The sequence below is a fragment of the Mastacembelus armatus genome, chromosome 12 (genome assembly GCF_900324485.2).
Source record: "Mastacembelus armatus chromosome 12, fMasArm1.2, whole genome shotgun sequence".
In the NCBI taxonomy this organism is placed as follows: Eukaryota; Metazoa; Chordata; class Actinopteri; order Synbranchiformes; family Mastacembelidae; genus Mastacembelus; species Mastacembelus armatus.
In genome coordinates this window covers 3,614,904-3,634,393 of record NC_046644.1, presented here as the reverse complement: position 1 = coordinate 3,634,393, position 19,490 = coordinate 3,614,904, and the positions used below count along the sequence as shown (strand labels likewise).

At 39.4% G+C, this 19,490-nt stretch overlaps 1 protein-coding gene across 2 annotated transcripts in view; it reads right to left on the bottom strand.

Moving 5' to 3' along the window:
- Positions 1–1,940: 1,940 nt before the first annotated feature.
- Positions 1,941–19,490, bottom strand: part of slc12a2 (solute carrier family 12 member 2) — a 71,133-nt gene continuing 53,583 nt past the window's right edge. Inside the window, exons 21-27 of one of the 2 annotated variants that reach the window (XM_026296683.1) lie at positions 16,691–16,738; positions 14,185–14,310; positions 12,943–13,054; positions 6,659–6,745; positions 4,316–4,451; positions 4,055–4,122; positions 1,941–3,811 (exon numbers count right to left, since the gene is read on the bottom strand). In XM_026296683.1, coding sequence (XP_026152468.1) covers positions 3,676–3,811; positions 4,055–4,122; positions 4,316–4,451; positions 6,659–6,745; positions 12,943–13,054; positions 14,185–14,310; positions 16,691–16,738 — 713 coding nt within the window. In that variant the 3' untranslated portion in view covers positions 1,941–3,675. The remainder of the gene's footprint in view (positions 3,812–4,054; positions 4,123–4,315; positions 4,452–6,658; positions 6,746–12,942; positions 13,055–14,184; positions 14,311–16,690; positions 16,739–19,490) is intronic. The other variant, XM_026296684.1, reaches the window with a different exon arrangement.

The window sequence follows — 19,490 nt, the reverse complement described above, 5'->3', positions numbered from 1 at the left end:
TAAAATTGAACACAATTATTCCACTGCCAGATTTTATGCCATTAGACTATGAAATGTATTTACAGATTAGTTTATAGTTGCAGTGGGACAAGACGTCCACTACTTTGAGATATTACAAGTCATGAGTTATTTGTTTTACACTCTTATCCATCATCATGACTAAACACGTGACAGATTGTGACTGATGAAGAAGGGGGGCTTTGGCAAAAACACATATATGATTAAACGATGCCAAATTATGTGGTGGATGACATAGGAGTACAGATGACATTTGGTTTCTTCAGTAAAACACATTGGGCTTTAAAATCTAACAGGACATACGTGAAAAAAACAGCACACAAACACTATTATTTGGTTATAAAATGTTAATAGGAGGTCATTAGTTTTATCATGATACAGATCCCCTCCAGGTTGGACTGATACATTCAGTGTATGTGTATATATATTTTTCTTTTATAATGCAAATATAGAGTAACCCGTTTTGTTGTGTCTTGGTACTCTGTAACAGTAAGAGCAAAGAATGAAGTGCACAGAAACATCCCTTGATAGTATACAATAGTGCTTGTCTGTTCCAAATGCATATCAAGAACCTCTGATAAAAATACATGTGCTTTGGTGAATGGGTTTAGCAATTGGTATACAATTTCAAAGTATTTGATTATTTTGTAATATTTAAATGGCTAAAATAAAAGCAGGAATAGAGAAATCCGACTTTTCATACCTTGTTTGGGTCAAGAATTTAGCCACTGTTGAAGTTTTCCCAAAACACAGTACATTTACATGTCCACTTGATTCCTGGAAACCGAGTGTACGTCAATCCCATTTTGCTTTTGCCTTCAAAGTTTTGAAAATGTTTACACCTTTACCTGAAACACGCTTTTCACATAGTTGAAAAGTACTCAGGGTAATTTAATACACTGGTGAGAATGAGTGTGTATATAGTTAATATGTGTGTATTGAACATACATAACAGCCTTTCATCACATCATACATGTACGTATGTAGCTTGCACACTTTGCAGATGAAGAATGAGTGATGGGCTGCAGCCGTATAAATGTTAACTGCACTGTCTTAACTACAGCCTATAGAAGAAACCATTCATATACAAGAGAATGAAAAACAAAGGGTGACTACTGTATGTATACTAACTCCTAGCAGTAGTGTTGATTATTTTACAGTACATTCAACTAACCTAACAATCACATCACATTGGTTTTTTGAAACTGCATACAGTAAAACACAGAATAAATGGAAGTAACAGCCTTGTTTTTCAAACTGTGGGTTTCTGGTGGAAAGGTAGAAAATATATATTACAAATAAAGAGAACCCTGTTATATTTCATTAGTTTTGTGGCAGTTTGTGATCTATAACCGTAATCCCTAGTAACCATATACTTTTAGTTCTAAATTGTGTTACAGTTCAAGATAACTTTCTAGTTAAATGTGGACACTTAACAGTGAAAATGCAGAATAACCCACACTGATAAGCTTCACAGGTAGCAAAACATTATCCTGCTTACACAATGACCATTTATGTTACCCACTACTGAAATAGTGTCATTCTTTTTTAGGGAAATAAACATTTTGGAGGGAGCACTTACATGGACTTTAAGGTGTACTGGGACTGAAAACAACATATTTTTCAACACATATTTGCCCTTTGTGATTGTACAGATGTTCCCCATACAGTAACTTCCAGTCCATTCTCAATGTTGTAAAAAAAAAAAAAAAAAAAAAAAAAAACCATCTGGGTTTAAACCTACTGCTGTGCATTTATTGTCTTCCTATGTTCATGTTGGAACATAACAAATGCAGCTGCACTTTTGCCTCAATTTTTGCAGGATGGATTCGTATCCACTTGTGTCTGTTTGCACCAACTCACTTTGGAATCCGACGGACTACACCTGTAATTTTACCGCTCTAAATAACTAAAAAGGTAAATAACAGCAGAAACCAGGTTTAATTTAGGGCAGTTACAGCAGAGCAAAATAATCTGAAAAATAATAAATATGCTGTAGCCAAGTCAATATTTTCAATAACCATGATGGAACAGGAAATACATTTGACCTTTTTAGAACATTAGTGTTTTATAAATACTATATGGCTTTTATTTGAGCCATGGTCCCCACAAAGGGCTACATGCCAGTGTTCTTGAAAGGGTTAATTGGAGTAAAAGAAATAAACTTGCCTAATGTGCTCCTTGAACAAAATGGTGCAAGTCGGTAATCGCATAAAGGATACAAGTACTCACACAAACCAAGCCCATTTGCATAGAGGTAACTTTGTCTTTACACATTCTAATGTCACATTCTTCTTGTTAGCAAACCTTCCAAGTTAAACCTTGGATGTCATTATGTCATTCGCTTCACCCAAAAAGATTTGTGGGAATGGGATACCAATCAAGTAGCCAGGAAGGCATGCATGGGTGCAAAACTCACATTTGCTGTGGCTCTACCGATGAAAAAATGGAATATGTTACACCTCACCAGCAACTCGCAAGCCTACAGCAAGTAATGTAACAGAGTAAAGCAGGTGGACTGTGGAAATAATATTACAATGCATATGAAATACAGAAGAAAACTCTGCTGAAACACGTTTCCTGACATGTTACTTATCTCCATTTCCTCACAAACTATCCAGCCAGTATGGCTTATAAGACAAAAGGAATTCATGACAATTGTTAGTTCTAGGATTAAGGCAATGTTTTAACAAGCTTCATGGGTAGAGTTTTTTAAGGAAAAATAAAAACATACATGAAGACAACGAAACAGAAAAACAAACAGTTTAAGTCAGCTACATGGAAGAGATGGTATTTCCATCTGACGAGGCTAAAAAAAAAATAGCCTCATATCTTTTCTGACGATATCCTAAATGTAAGAGCCATACACAATTTTTTTTATGCACTGTGCTTAAAAGAATAAATGTGTTTTGTGTCAAGTAACTGAGGGTATTGTAACTATTCAACAGCTTTTAAAAGGAAGACTCAAAAGTGAATATAAAATGAAACTGGTACAATTCAAAATAAATACGATGAATAAGGTAAAATAGAAAGAAAAAATAATGACAAAGTTTCCATGCAATCAAGGACACCCTTCATTAAAGTCACGCAATTCGCTCACATAAATGCAATGCTCCAGCTTTCAGGGAATTACATGAAAAATAAAATGTAACCGTTATCCACCATAATTTGACAATCTGGGTAGAGATCTGATTCAACTGGAAGGCACATCCATAAGGCTTTAGAAGATGCTGCAAAGCATTCTGCATGGTTCTCTCCCAGGAATTAATGAAAACAACAGGGTGATTATTGCTGCATTGCTAACACAACAATTGGTATATTCCATATCATGAGACCAATGCGAACGTTGTGCATGACTGCTTCAGAGCCTGAGATAAATCATTAACAAAAATGAAACGTTCATAAAGAAATTAGAATAAACTAGAGCTACAGGAGGAAAATCCCAGACATCTTTACTTGTACAGCATTTGCACACCTTGACCACTATCACTTCCTTCACCTCTATTCATTTGCCAGAACTGTTTCTATCTGTGGATGTGTTTTCAGCTGTCTCTGGAGTATAATGTGGTGCACCTTTAGGTTTGAAGTACTGTGTATGTGTGTCTGCTCCCAGTCTTAAGAGAGGATGTCGGACTTCAACGTTTCTTCTTTATGTGTTTAAGAGTAGAAGGTAAGGACGCTCTGGTGGTTGCCGCGCACAAGGAGAATGGGTGGTAGGTCCTTGGACAATGCCTCCAGCCAGGCCATATACAGAGCGCTGGACACTGCACCCTTCCTGGCCAATGGCAGACTCCTACGAAGAAGAACAGGAAACAAACAAAAAAAAGTGCTGTTTCTATAAAACTCCACGATCATCTAGGAGAGACTCTCTCAGATGCTACATAAGAACACATACACCCCTAAAGGTCAGCAGAGCACAACTACTGTTACTGAAACTGTTACACTGTTAAGCCCACTTCTATTATGTAAGAACACACACACACACACACGCACACGCGCACACACACACACACACACACACGCAGCAGCAGCTTACATGACAATGAGGTTAGCTGTGCCTGAGTGCTCTTTCAGTAGCTCGTTGAGTCTGATCTGACGATTAGTCTGAAGAGCAAAACAGAAAGAAACATGGGTTCAAACATTCAGTATCAGATTACTAGACATTGGTCACAACAACACTGCTGCAACACTGACTGACATAGAACATTGTTAAAAACTGATTTCTGGTTTCTAAAATTAAAATACAAAACAAACAGTACATTATAGAGAGAACTATAGTGAGCAACAGTGTGCTAACCTTGGTGCGGTACAGCTCCAGCTCGTTGTCAGTGATCCTCCAGGGTTCACTATTCTTCAGCCTCTCAGCTGTCTCTTGTTCCATATCATCTTCTTTCAACCGATATGGCTCGATCATCTCCTCAAAGGCTGTCACGCTACACAACAATAGCTTTAATGTTAATAGTGAGTGTGACACGCAGAAAAATTTTTCCTTAATGCTTCAAAGCATAAAATCCTACAACAGTGCCTTTTTATCTAAAGGGGTATTCAGACATCTAAGACTTAAGAGACTGGTCCTGAAGAAGCTTCAATTTGGGGTTTTGAGGTCATTGTTGCACTGAAAGGTGAACTGACACCACAGTCTTAAGCTGCGTGCACTCTGGACCTGGCTTTCTTCACTTTGATTGTATTTATCCTTCACTGAGTCTTTGCCAATCTTTCTTTCCCTGCTGCTGGAAGCCCCCCCATAGCATGATGCTGCCTCCACCATGCTCATGTAGTAATGACATGGTGATAAGCACAGCTTGGTATTCACCATTGCCTAGTTTTTGGACATAGTGCGTAGAGATAGCAGCTGGAGTTAATTCTTTGTCTCATTGTACAGAGAATCTTTTTTCTCCATGAGTGGCTCCCAGAACTCCATGTTGTGCTTCTTTATCTTGTGAAATGATCAGCTTTATCCCAAAAATAAATAAATGAGTAATAATTGCACACTGTAGTTTCACTGTGGCAATTTCAGTTCTGCTTACATCAATTTGCACCTGCCCCACACCATGCACCAGATGTTGCAGGTTGCCAGAGTGAGACATATAGTATAGACATATAGTATCTCCCATCATTTCCATGGTCAAATTAAGCAGTTAAGCATAACTAGAGTTCAACTTCCATTTTGACAACTGCCCCTATCAATCACAGCACTACTGATAAAAGTAGACACCTATTAAGTCAAGGGACACCAGCAGTCACCTAATCAGACAGGTTGAAAAGAAAACAGCAGTTTATCCAGATTATCTTAAAAACTTCATTTGGAAGTTGTGATATTAAATGAATGAGTCAAATTCTGAACTGTAATGATGTGAGCTGCAATGATGAACACGTTGTTTGTTTAAGTGTCAGGTTCTGCTGCCAATAGTCAATTGATGTCATGTCTTTACAAAAACAGGCCACATGATGGTGGCAGTGATTTATTCTTCCACTGGCTCTCTGGCAATTGACTCATTTTTCACTTATGCAGGATCATGACTAAGGTGAAACACTGCACTTTAGATGCTCAAATCTTAAATTCAAATTTAAAAAGGAAATCAACAGTTTTATTTAGCAATTATCTTTAAACACAAACATCCTATTTAAAAGAACTCTGTACATATTGGTGATGGTGAATTTTCCATTGTTTTTACAGTTGCTGCAGAGTGTTCTATTGACTAATCGCACATACACTTTGGTCATTTATTAGGTAAACATAGCCAAAACAAATGCAATATGTTCAGAGGTGTTGACTCAAATGCATGATGATTTTTGAGTAGCTAGTTTGTAGTACTGTTGAGCTGCACCACCTTGTGCAGAGTTTTTTTTTTTTTTTCCCTTCAGAACTGAATACAAAAAACTGTTATGGATAGATCTCCACCATATATTACAGAGCCATTTCTGGATTCAGCTTTGACCTATCATACCTAACAGATTTACATACACGATGCTGTTACTTCACTCTTTGCAATTTCCCCATAATTTTAGACACTGCCTTATTGTCATAAAGACAAACTCCTGGATGACCAGTAACATTCTACTTCTAAATTCAGAGAAAACTTAAAATATTGTATTTTAACTTAGAACCTCAGAAATATGTTATTGAAGCATATACAGTATTTATATGCCTTGAGTAGCTTTGGCCTCCAATACTACTGTGAGAAATCTTTGAATTATTTTTGGCCAGGATATATCCTTCAATTAATACAGTTCATCCAAAATGCAGTCAGTGTTCTGACAGGAACTAGGAAGGGAGAACATATTTCTCCTATATTAGCTTATCTTAATAAAAATAATAAATAAAGTAAAATTTAGAATAGAACATAAAAAGCCCTTAATGATCAAGCTCCTTGATATCTTAAAGACCTCATAGTACAATATTATCCAAGTAGAGCATTTCACATTCAGAGTGCAGTTTGTACCTGAGTGACTGGCTTTTATTTGACTGGCTTTTTGTTTGAGAGTTTACAGAGTACCAAGAGCACTGCATGTAGAGCATACACAGTGAGAAGAACATTACTTTAATGAAAAAAAAAAAAAGATTGCTACTGCGAGAGCTGTAAAAATATGACAGCTGGTAACAAAGCTTGCTCTTTGAAGTTTATTGAAGAAGACTTACTGCTCCTTCTTGGGCTTGGTGTTCATGTCTCCCAGCACGGTGATGTCCGAAAAGTCTATCCTGAATTTGCTCAGAAGAGTTGCCATCCTACATGAAACAAGTAAAAACAACCAGATTTGGAATTGAACCTGGAAACCAGCTGTAACACATTTTCAAGAGTTGTAGACACTTAACAGCACAGAAACCAGTGGCATCTGTTTTAAATAACTTTCTTTGATTCACTTCTTTTAGCTTTAAACTTCACCAAAGCTGAGTGGCTAAAAGCATCATCTTAACCCAGACAGCAGGCAGACACAGGCAGAGACATATTGATAGCTAAATTTATACATGCAATCTACTTGTCTAAAAAATACTACATTATGAATCTATGCAAACATTGGAGTGTCAGCTATCTGTTGAAATGATTTGAAATTCTGTAGGTAACAAATGTAAGGGAATGTAAAAGTGCACATACTACAAACTTTGTGCTCACACAGCAAGCAAGCAAATTTTATCCAACAAAAGGAGGTAGGAGATGGCTGTAGAGGACAATGAGAGACAAATGGAAAGTGCGGGAGAGGGTGCATGTGTTTATGCGTATACTTGTATAATTATACATTGTGAGGACCTTGAGTTTAATATAAATGGGAATGAAGATGTATTGAGAGGAGCTTCAACTGTAGCCACAGCCACCGACCATGATGCCAATAGGGATGCAGCGATTAACCAATTTCAGGATTAACCGCGCTTTAACACGTCACAATTAACCGTAAAGGCTCCACTAGTAAACAATCTTTTTTCTCAATTACATAGTTTTTATGATCATTGAGACCCGTAATCGATTAATTGCACAGCCCTACCAGCGGTGCACCAACTTCAAGTGCTGTGATTATATCAGAGACACGGAGAAGCGCTGCTGCTAAAGGAGCCAATACATCAAATTTGATGCAGCACCTGTGGGATCACCAGCCAGCTTTGCAAGGCTAAGTCAAGGTAATACTTAACAACTAAGTTAAATTACATGCTAAGTTACTGAAACATTGAGTTAGGGAATTAAATATAAACGTGTCACAATCAATGCCTTAGCCGTGAGAGTTGGGCTGTTAGTGCACTGTAAACAAAGTGGCATGTAGTGTTAGTCTATGGGAAGACAGGATGTAGTCATTTCAAGACCTTCAGTCAGTGAACATTTAACATTATATCTTGTTGGTTCCTCCCATCTGTGTTGGGTAAATGGCTTTGTAATTTAATATACCAGGAGAAAACACTAAAATAACATCAGGAGCTTGTAGACTTCTAGGCAGTAGAGGCTCTACCTCAGGTTCGAGAAACATAGAAAAAAAATAAACAAACTGAAAACACAAAATAATTTTGTGGTCTATTTCTATTTGTTATTTACAAAAGGGAAATAATGCAACCAACAAGGGGGCACAATCCAGTGTCTTCATGTGCCGGTCCCAAGTCCGGGTAAATGCAGAGGGCTGTGTCAGGAAGGGTTTCCGACGTAAAATTTAAGCCAAATCAAACATGCGAATCACAAATATGACTTCCATACTGGATCGGTCGCGGCCCGGGTTAACAACGACCACCACTGTTGCTGTTGACCTACAGGGTGCCAGTGGAAATTGGACTACTGTTGGTCGAAGAAGGAGAGAAGGAAGGCGTGTTCATAGGCAAAGAGAGAAGAGGAAGGGCAGGAGTGTAGGACTTAGAGTAGGGAATTTGAATGTAGGGACTTCATCAGGGAAAACTAGAGGAAAGGTAGCAAGGCCTATAGATTAGGAACAGGGTTCAAGCTGTTTTATCATGGTGCTAGGAATGTTCTGGAGGTGAAGAGAGTGTCAGATAGGGTGATGAGTCTGAAGCTGGAAGTTGAAGGTGTGATGTTGAATGCTGTCAGTGGTTATACCCCACAGGTAGGATGTGAGTTAGAAGAGAAGGAGAAATTCTGGAGGGAGATGGATGAGGTGATCCAGGGTATCCCTAGTGGTGAGAGAGCGGTGATTGGGGCAGACTTCAACGGACATGTTGGTGAGGGAAACAGAGGTGACGAGGAAGTGATGGGTAAGTTTGGTATGCAGGACAGGAATGCAGAAGGACACATGGTGGTAGACTTCGCAAAAAGGATGGAAATGACTGTAGTGAACACATTTTTCCAGAAAAGGGAGGAGCATAGGGTGACATATAAGAGTGGAGGCAGGAGTAAACAAGTTGATTATATCTTGTGCAGACGTTTCCACCTGAAAGAGATCAGTGACTGCAAAGTAGTGGTTGGGGAGAGTGTAGCCAGACAGCATAGGATGGTGGTGTGTAGGATGACTCTGGTGGTGAGGAAGATGAAGAGGACAAGGGCAGAGCAGAGGACCAAGTGGTGGAAGTTGAAAAAGAAAGAGTGTTGTGTGGCTTTCAGGGAGGAGCTGAAACAGGCTCTGGGAGGTCAGGAGGTTCTTCCAGATGACTGGACAGCTACAGCTAAAGTGATCAGGGAGACAGGTAGGAGGGTACAGGGTGTGTCCTCTGGAAAGAGGAAAGCAGATAAGGAGACTTGGTGGTGGAATGAGGAAGTTCAGGAGTGTGTTAAGAGGAAAAGGTTAGCTAAGAAGAAGTGGGACACAGGACAGAAGAGAACAGACAGGAGTACAGGGAGATGCAGCGTAAAGTGAAGGTAGAGGTGGCAACGGCCAAACAAAGGGCGTATGAGGATTTGTATGATAGTTTGGACACTAAGGAGGGAGAGGTGGATTTGTACAGGTTGGCAAGGCAGAGAGACAGAGATGGGAAGGGTGTGCAACAGGTTAGGGTGATTAAGGACAGGGATGGAAATGTGTTGACAGGTGCCACAAGTGTGATTGAAAGATGGAAGGAATACTTTGAAGAGTTGATGAATGAGCTAAATGTCAGATAGCACAGAGTAGAAGAGGTGACTGTTGTGGAGCAGGAAGTAGCAAAGATCAGTAAGGATAAAATGAGGAAGGTGTTGAAGAGGATGAAGGCCAATGAAGGCCTCCACTAGGTCCCTGTTCTCCACCTACGATCCACTGTGCATACATGCCACAACAGCTGTATCATCAGAAGTTATACCTAAAGTCCAATGTGTAGACCATGAACAGAAAAGGAGCAAGAACAGTCCCCTGTGGAGCCCCAGTGCTGCATTCCAGTGTCCCGGAAACACATCTTTCCAGCCTGACATACTGCAGTCTGGATGTCAAATAGTCCATAATCCATGACGTCATAGAAGCTTGTCTCTCAGTATGGGAGGCCATATAGTGTTGAAAGAACTAATCCTTTCCTCATCCTCACATATGAACTAGGCACATTGAGATAGACATATAGAATGTACAGCACCACATCTTCCACTCCCATGTGTTTCTGATAGGCAAAGTGAAGGGGATCAAGATCGTCGTCAACCTGCACCTCATGCCCTCCAAGGTCTTCATGATGTGGGATATCCAAGCCTATAGCCATTCAGCTCCACCAGTTGCCCTGTTTTGGGCACTGGAATTAGAAAAGAGGTCTTCCACAGTGCTGGGACTTTTTCCAACCAAAGGCTCATATTAAAGAGCCTCTGAAGAGGGACAGCTAGTGGTCCTGCACAGTCCTTCAGAAGCCTTGGACACACTCAATCTGGTCCTGCTGCCTTTCCTGGCTGAAGTTTCCTTGAGCTCAGCTGCAACCTCTTCCATTGTTAGAGACAGGAGAGCTGTTTAGATTGTAATGGAGGGATGATGGAGGTGGAGGAAGCAGCCTCAGAGGTGGAGATTAAAGGAGCAGCCTCATAGGTGGAGGTGGTAGGAGTAGCTGCAGAGGTGTAGGTAGAGGGAATATCTGCCACATTGGAAATGGAGGGAGCTCCCACATAGGTAGAGGAGACAGCTGGATAAGTGGAAGGAGCAGCCTCAGAGGTTATAATGATGGAGGGAACAGCCGTAGAGGTAATAATGGAGGGAGCAGCCATAGAGGTGGAGGAACGGGGAGCAGAAGCAGAGGTGGAGGGAACAGTCGTAGAGAATGAACTGTATTGTGGCGCTGCAGAGGTGGAGGGAGCAACCACTGGGGTGGTGGTGGAGAGAGTAGCTGCAGAGATATAGGTGGAAGTAGTCACACTGTCAAACCTGATATAATACTGGTTGAAAGTATTGGCTCTATCCACATCACCTTCCAAAGACTGAAAGTTCTTCAGTTTGTAGCCAGTGATGGTCCTTACTCTCCTCCACACCTCCTTGGTATTATTGTTCTCCAGCTGTTTTTCCAACTTTTTCTTGTACGCCACCTTAGCTTTAACCCTCAGGGGTCGACGAAAGCGCTGGCGCGTTTTGTGGCACCTTCTCCTGGTAACGTCGAAGCAAACTTAAATTAACTCCGCCAGTTTTGATCGTACTAATAAGAACATTACATCAGTCGAATCTGTAAAGGGTCTAGTTTTATTTGTATACATTCATAACAAAACGCTGTGCTTTTGTAAAATAAAGAAAGCAGACGGTGCGCTCTATGTCTTCTCTGTTTCTGTCATCTCTCTTCACAGACACGCAAATAAAACAACCTGAATATCAGCGAACACTTGCCTCATAAAACAAGAAATATACGGCTAGAAAGCTTGAAATGTCTTCTATTAAATGAAACAATTCAAGTCTAAAACAAGTTATCTCTTTTTATTTAATCCGTATGAACGTAAGGAGTGGTACGTTTTCTTCTGTCTCACCTCATTATAGCTAATGTGATCTCACCTCACACTGAGCGCACTGTTCATATGGAAATATGGAAATAATCTGAGGTGAGCCAGGTAGTACTATACACACCCCTGAGAAATGACATAAAACGTTAAGCTTCATCATAGAATTTACTCACTTTTTCTGCGTGTTTGGATGATGCTTGATGAAGCGCTTCGTATGTTCCAGACAGTGACAAAGAGTTTACTTTGTCCTCAGAGGAAAAACACGAGTGAGATGACGAACGTTTGCATCCGCATTGTATTGCACTAATTCCTTCTCAGCCACATTCCTGACTGAAAGGCTCATTATGCAGGTCTTTGTCTTCTCAGGTAAATCACGATTATGCATGATCAGACACCTTCCTGTCTTTTCTAAACAAAAAGTGTCTTAGAAAATTTAAATCTGTGTAGTGTTTTCTGTGAATGAGCGAACAAGATGACTTTCACATCATTGTGAAGTAAACACTTTACACTACAAGACGCATTTCTTAAAAGTCTAGTGAACCAATGTTCTGTTTGTGTTTTATGGCCTTATTTCAGTGACTTAAAAATTGTAGTTTTTCACTAACATGCATAAACACTGTTTTCTCAAAAACACAATCATGTATAAACATACTGCTCACATAGTATTGTAGCCCAGTTTGTGCTGATTACAGTGTTATTAGACTTTATACACTGTCTTGTATAGCGCTGTTCTAAACTCAAGTGAACTCAAAGAGCTTTACACTATTTGTGTGTATGAATGGGTCCAATCCACAATCATTCACACAGACTAGAGAAGCCAGGGATCAAAACACCAACCCTTCAGTTCATTGCCAATCTGCTCTACCTTCTGAGCTGCAGCCGCCAGTGTGCCCGGGACACCAACCAAACTGTTAAATTGAAACAGCTACTTACAAATTTCACAGCCTTACAAATGCCAAGTAACATATTTCTTTTACTGCCTTTTTTTGTGTGTGGTCTGTGTTATACATTAGCTATTCACAAATTTCAGTAATCTTAGCCTTAACTTCCTGGACTCAGTAAGAGTGTATATGTGGCACTGGAACACACAGTATTTGTGGTTGCAACCAAACAGCCACAATCAGTGTGTCATGTTGTCAGCAGCAGCTGAGCAGGAGAGTGTCATGCTAAAAGGAAGGCTGATAGCTACGCTGTGTTCACTGCAAACAAGCTGCATACTGCATACTACTGTTATATGACAAGATTCTCTTGGTCTGGCTCACCACCATTTATACACATGGTGTGCAGAGTAATCATAGTAACAGCAGTAGAAATTTAATGATGTGAACCAAAAGATTTGAATTTTTAATAACAATTATCATCAATTATCTGAATTTTCCTTTGGGGACTAATAAAGTTTATATTATCTTATCAGCAATAGTAGCAATTCTAATTTTACAACAATGAGCAACTGCATATGAGTGATTTTATTAATAATGGTTAATGATTTCAAAAGACTTCATGAACAATTCATATCTGCTAGCAGGCATGGTACAGGCCACGCCTGTTGGTAAATATATTATAATCTTACATGATCTACTTGTATTAACCTTTGAACCTGACAGAGTAGATGAGGAAAATGTACAGTACTCACGCTCTGCGGTCATGATCAATTCTGTTGATCTTGCCGCCAATGAATACGCGGATCTTGCACTCCTTCCACCTCTTTTTGTTGGTCAGCAAGTAGGGGATCAGCAGGGTCAGACCTGGACAGGAAATGAGAGTTTTCTATAATATAAAAACGATATGGCTGTGATGGTAGGATTTAAAAATCAAAACAACCAGAGATTCAGAATCTCAGACTCTTTACATGAGTTTCTACCCCCATTTTCTTATATTTCCAAATAGGGCCAACTTGCTGGGATGATGAGATAATAAGGGGATCCCATAAATTTTAGACATTAGGTGGTCCATTAGAAGTCTGACAGATTGACAGATCAGCTCTTTCTAACATTTCTTTATAATTTTCAGTGGTATAATTCAGAGAACCATGCCTCTGTGGTGACAGCTTCATATTACCCATGTTTTTCTGTGCATGTATGGCTTAATCTCTGATTTTAAGATGTTTATATGCACAATGTTTGCATGCAATTTCAATGTACATTCTAGAGAGTACTATTCATATTATTCTATTTATATTTTTAACCAATATCAAGTTTTAACTTCTAACTTTAGTTTGCATTTATGTACATACATTTCTTAACATGCCCAGTCATAATTATGTGACATCCATCCATCCATCCATCATCTATACCTGCTTATTCCTAACCAGGGTCAGGGGTATCTGCTGCAGCCTATCACAGCACGGGATAGGCAGGGGTACATCCTGGACAGGTCACCAGTCCATCACAGGGCCACATAGAGACAAACAACCACACACACTCACATTCACTTCTATGAGCAATTTAGAGTCACCAATCAACCTGACATACATGTTTTTGGACTGTGGGAGGAAACCAGAGTACCTGGAGAAAACCCACACAAGCACAGGAAGAACATGCAAACTCCACACAGAAAGGCCCCTGCCTGGTTACGAACTTGGGACCTTCTTGCTGTGAGGCAACAGTGCTAACCACTAAGTCTCCGTGCTGCCCAATTATGTGTCATACAGAAATCAATTTTTTTTTTTATTCTTTCATGCTTTCATACTTTTAGGGGCATTAACTACCAACAGCATTATTGTACTTTGGTGACCAAAGTAATTATTTGTTGTTATCCAAACAAACATTCATAAAACATAGAAGCTGTGTGTGCACAGTAATACAAAAAATTTTGGTGGCATTCACCACTGGACTACCCTCCTAAAAACTGCCATATTTAATTCTTTCAGACTCACCTCCATCATCAAATAGCCACCACACATCCACTGTGCCTTTCCCTTGTTTCTTCTGGAACATCTGGCTAGCTTCGAGCAGCTTCTGGTCAGAAACATTCAGCGATACAGTTGGGCTCTTCTTGTCTGCTGAAATTGTTGCCAGAACACGTACACCACAGCAAACACAAACAAAGGAAAGCTCATTTAGATGGCAGGATAGAACTATTATCATCTGCCTGTTAGGAGCCCTGTAAAGTGTTCAGCTTTGGTTGGGCATTAATCAAACATCCAAATGAACAAACAGTGCACAACTTGTTTACATTTGTCAGTTATGGCCATACATATGTGGTGAACTGTTGTGTGGCTGAGGATGTTACCTTGTTTGAATGACAGTATGAGTGTTGGTTTTAAAAAAAGTGTTATAATGCACTTAAAATCTAATAAAACTAAAAAGCCAAGCTATCAAATATGAGCTGTACTATACAGCTACAGTCCATGTTTCCCCTGTAGATTTTTTGTGTAATTTTTATATTTTAATATTGTATTTTATATTAGCATATTTTAGTAAAATGCTGCATTACTTAAAACTGTCAAGCCAGACATAAAGGTAGTATTTATTTTTCATTTTATGTATTAGTGTTTCAGAATAAACTTTTTTTTTTAATTGGGTTTTAAATGGTTTTCTGTCTTCTGTGCATCTAGAAGCAATCTGCAGCACTGTCAAAAATCTGCAAGTTTGAAATGAATGAATGAATGACACAAGCAATCTTAGTACCGAACACCGTCAGCTATGTCAATACTTTGAACTGTTTTACTTTAACGTTTTTGTTCAATTTGAATGTATACTGTGTTCTACTTTGTAATGAATTGAATTAGGGTATTTATGTTTCATCTCAAATTTCCCCTAGAGAACAGTATTTCTCAGGTGAATTAGACTTAATCAGTGGAAAGATCCATTTTTCTAGAACTTAAGACAACATGCTCAGATTGCTTGTTTCTTTTGAGCAATCCAGAATATATCATACATATACAATATACATAGAGTTAAAGTTACATAGAAAATCCTCACATTTGAGAGGATGCAATCAATATATTTTTGACTAATAATTTCAGTTTTAGAATAGTCTGCTATTCCACGTTGAAGATGTAGAAAAAAGGAAGAGATATTTGTCAAAATCATTCTCTGGGGAACATGACTCTCGGCTTTGATTGTGTGAACTTCCTACAGATCACACATTTTTTTTTTTTTTTTTAATCAAGGAGCTCATTGGAATGCAGCTGGCACTTGATTGTCTGCAGTGGGTACAGAAGGTGGCAGCCTGCTTCTTGACCAACTCTACTAAATATAAGCACCTAACTGCACTGACTCCCTGTTTGTTACAGGATCAAGTTGTTAGTTGTTTTTAAGGCTTTACATGGCCTTGCACCTTCTTATTTATCTTAACTTTAACTATATATAGACCCATTACAGATCTTGGATCCTCTTTCTCTGATCCATTTAGATGGTGGGTGATGGTGCCTTCTCTATGGCTGCTACCAAGCCTGTCTAATACTCTTCCAAGGACATTCTTTCAGAGTAAGAGTTGGTCGTTTTTATATCAAAACTTAACACATATTGCTTCAGAATATTTATGTTTAATTCGACAGTGCTATGAGTGTTGTTTTAGTGCTGTATTAACAAATTTTGATTGATTGAAATGGTGTCAAAAAATGAGATTTTTAAATATTAGGCTATAGCTTTGGTTACACAAAACAATTGTGTATTTTTTGGGCCACAAAGCAATTTGTGTTGTTGCTGTGCTGAGTAAAAAAACCAGCAAGCTAGTTAGTAAACTAAAACAACTTAGAAGAGATTTGACAAGGAACTTTAAAGGATGTCGGTTCACAGCTAGATCCAGTTTGATATAATGCTAATGAACCTCAGCCCTAATGAACACAGTTTTAATACTAAACAAGCAAAAACACAGGAAGAGAAGCTGTGAGAGGCTCAGGCGTTAACTAAACAGTGCTGGAAACATAAAAACATGAGAGCAGTTTTCATCCTGGAAGAGAAAGCTGAGGACAATCTATCACCTCCAGAGAGAGAAGAAGCAGCAGGTGACAGCAGACTGACAGCTTGGAGGAAATTGAAATGTTGGCACATACTCAAAACATTAAATACGCAAGACCTGGGCTGAGTTAAAGGCACTATCACAAAGTATAACTTCAGAGATGGCTTGTGCTACAAGCAGGAGACTTAACAAGAGAGCAGGACCAAAAGAGGAAAAGGCAGAATGTTATTCTTAAAACCAAGTAGCTGGCGGGCTGGAAACCCAAGACAGATGAGAAAAGACGAGAGAGGCAGCAGAGTGCAAGATGGTATGCTGAATTAAAAATATGAAAAACTATATGACATAAAATAAGGAGCATGGGGAATGGAAAATATGATGTGAGGAAAGGTAAACAAAAGAACAAAAAGATGGAGAAAGATTAATACAAAGGAGAAAAAGTAAGATCTTAAGGCAACCCAATAAAGTGGATCTCCTGCCTTTTTTCAACAGGGGCTGAGTTGTAGCTTTGCCATCATCATCGTCATCTGGGAAATGTAAGAAAAAAAGAGAGAAAAAAAAAATCATAAGTAAGGGTAAATGCTGATTTGATGTGTCATCAATGTACAACCATGTTTTTTTGACTATGAATCTAGATGAATTTCAGCACAACAGAAAACATACAGCAATAAACTGAGACAATGCTACAGCAAGAATAAAATGGAAAAAAATCTGACTGTGAAAAGGGTTAGATAGAACAGAAAGTGGAGGGGAAATGGGCACAGGGAAATGATGGCTCAGATGGCTCAACTTTTGGCTGAGAGGATTATCCAAATCCAAGATCAAATCCAAATCATTTTGCAACTTCTTATACTATCAACTGACCAACATGTTTACAATGTGTATAGCCCCATCCATTTGGGTATATATTAATTAGCATTATAATATCATGAGTGGATACACCTATAGTACAACGTGGTAACATCATAAGAAAAGTATTCAGCTGGCAAGAACAAAAATCCAAATAAACATAAGTTATAAACTTCAGTGAGACTGGTAATAAAATAATACAAAGTTGTATAGCACTTTTCAGGACACTCAAAGACGCTTAACAATGCAACAAAAGAAAGAACAACAATGAAATAAGATACGTATAAAATGACTTTTAAAGGTTATGAGAATACCAGTTTAAACAGGTGGGTTTTAAGCAGTGCTTTAAAAGGTAGTAGCAAGTCGGAGTGGGAGATGGGAATGTTGACGTCCATGATGATAGCCAGGTGGTCAGAAATCATGAGGTTGGTCAGTGAGAAGTTTTGAATGGTGAGGGAGGCTGTTGGGCTGTTGAGCTGTTGAGGTCCAGAATATGTCCACAGCTATAGGTAGGGGAATTCACATGCTGGGTGAGTAGAAACAGTTTAAAATGTCCAGAAAGTCAGCTATTAATTTGGATTTTGTGTGGATGTTGAAATCACTGAGGAGGAGACTAGATGGCGAAATGAAGAACAACTGAGTGAAAAAGTCAGTGAAGTCGGAGAGGAAGGATAAGCTGGTTTTGAGGGGGACGGTAGATGATGGCAAATGTGACTGACTGTGGAACAGGGAGTCTGAAGGTCAGCTGTTCGAAAGATGACACAGCAGAGAGGGGGCGAAGGGTGAAGTCATCACGGTGGATGACAGCATTTTCAGAAGTTTCTGAGCGGGGATTGCCGATGTAGCAATATCCAGTTGTGGTCTGATTCAGTGCAATATAGGGTTTGTGCCAGGTTTTTGTGAATCCAGCTTATTGTCAGTTATGAATTCATTTAGCATGAGGCTTTTGCTGTTGAGAAACCTGGTGTTGAATAGTGCTGTCTTGAGAGGCTTTTATTTTGAATTCCTTGAGGTAGAAGTTGGCCCTGGGAGGATGTTGAGTGAAGTCATGTGATAGGTGCTATGATGACGTGAGCAGATGTTGTGATGATGCAACGCAGAAGAGCGGGAGCTGCGAACTGACCAGTGATAGAATACTGTTTTCAGCTGTGAAACTGTAGAAAAACTTAACAGTAGCCATTATGGAAGTAGGGGTGATGTTGAAGAAGGCCAAACTGTCTTAATATTGCAGTGATGCCCGTTGAGGGAAGTGTATGGTGGTTAAGCTGGAAGGGCTCCAAGGACACGTACAGAAGATTCATGGTCTGTTGGAAATGAGCAACTGATGGAAGTGACCGCAAAGAGACTAGAAGAGACTAGTAAGGAAGCCACAACAGCCACTACATCACAGCTGGTAAGCTGGAAGTGTTCCCCCAAGGAGTTCAGACGGGCAGGTAGAGGTGATCGGCTGCAAAAGCTGATCACACCAAGGCAGGCGATAGTCTACTTGGGAGCAGGAAAACCATGTCATGACAGGTGGTGACCAGGCTAGGGTACAGTCCTGAACTGAACCACCAGAGTCAGGTAGGGAAATCAGCAAAACAATAGAGTTCACCAGAGGGAGCCAAAACGTGCCAGCGTCCTCTCCCTGGACTTCTGGGGAAAATCTTAAAGCATGTTTAGCCTGTAATGTCTTATAATGGCTCACATGGTAAACAGCATTTCATTCATTTTCATAGCACTAACAACACATCATATATATCATCAACACAGCTGTTATTCATTAATCCATTATATTTTGCCTTTTTCAATCACACTTAATCCACTTCAACACTTACAGAAAGTGTTAAGGATAAGGTGTACCAAGAAAGTGAGAGACTGTGCCTTGTGAATCTCTTGGGTTTTTAAAGTCAAATAATTGAAGCGAATTTCATAGTAGTAATCAAAAATAGAAGCAATTAGAATTAAAAAGCGGTTTAGAAATGTATCTCTAGTTAAATGGCATGACCATTTTTCATATTAATGGAATAAGTTTGTGAATTCATCAAGACAACAGTTAATGTAAAAGAATCCTTGTGTTTAGAGAACTTCCCCAAGGCAGCAGGCATTCAAATGGGGAAGAGTGTTAAAAACTGTGTGAATGGGTGACTCACACACTTGCCAGTCCTCTCTTGGAAAAAATAAAAATATTTCACCAGAGCACTTTAGAAATAATTTTAGCATGATTTAAAGCATGTCCAAGAGGGGACCCAAAAATTGTCCACTGTTGCCACTGGGTGTAATGACGCTATTGTCCACTCTTTGATAGGTACTTGAGTGTACACACGCGCACACGCACACGCGCGCGCGCACACACACACACACACACACACACACACACACACACACACACACACACACACACACACACACACACACACACACACACACACACACACACACACACACACA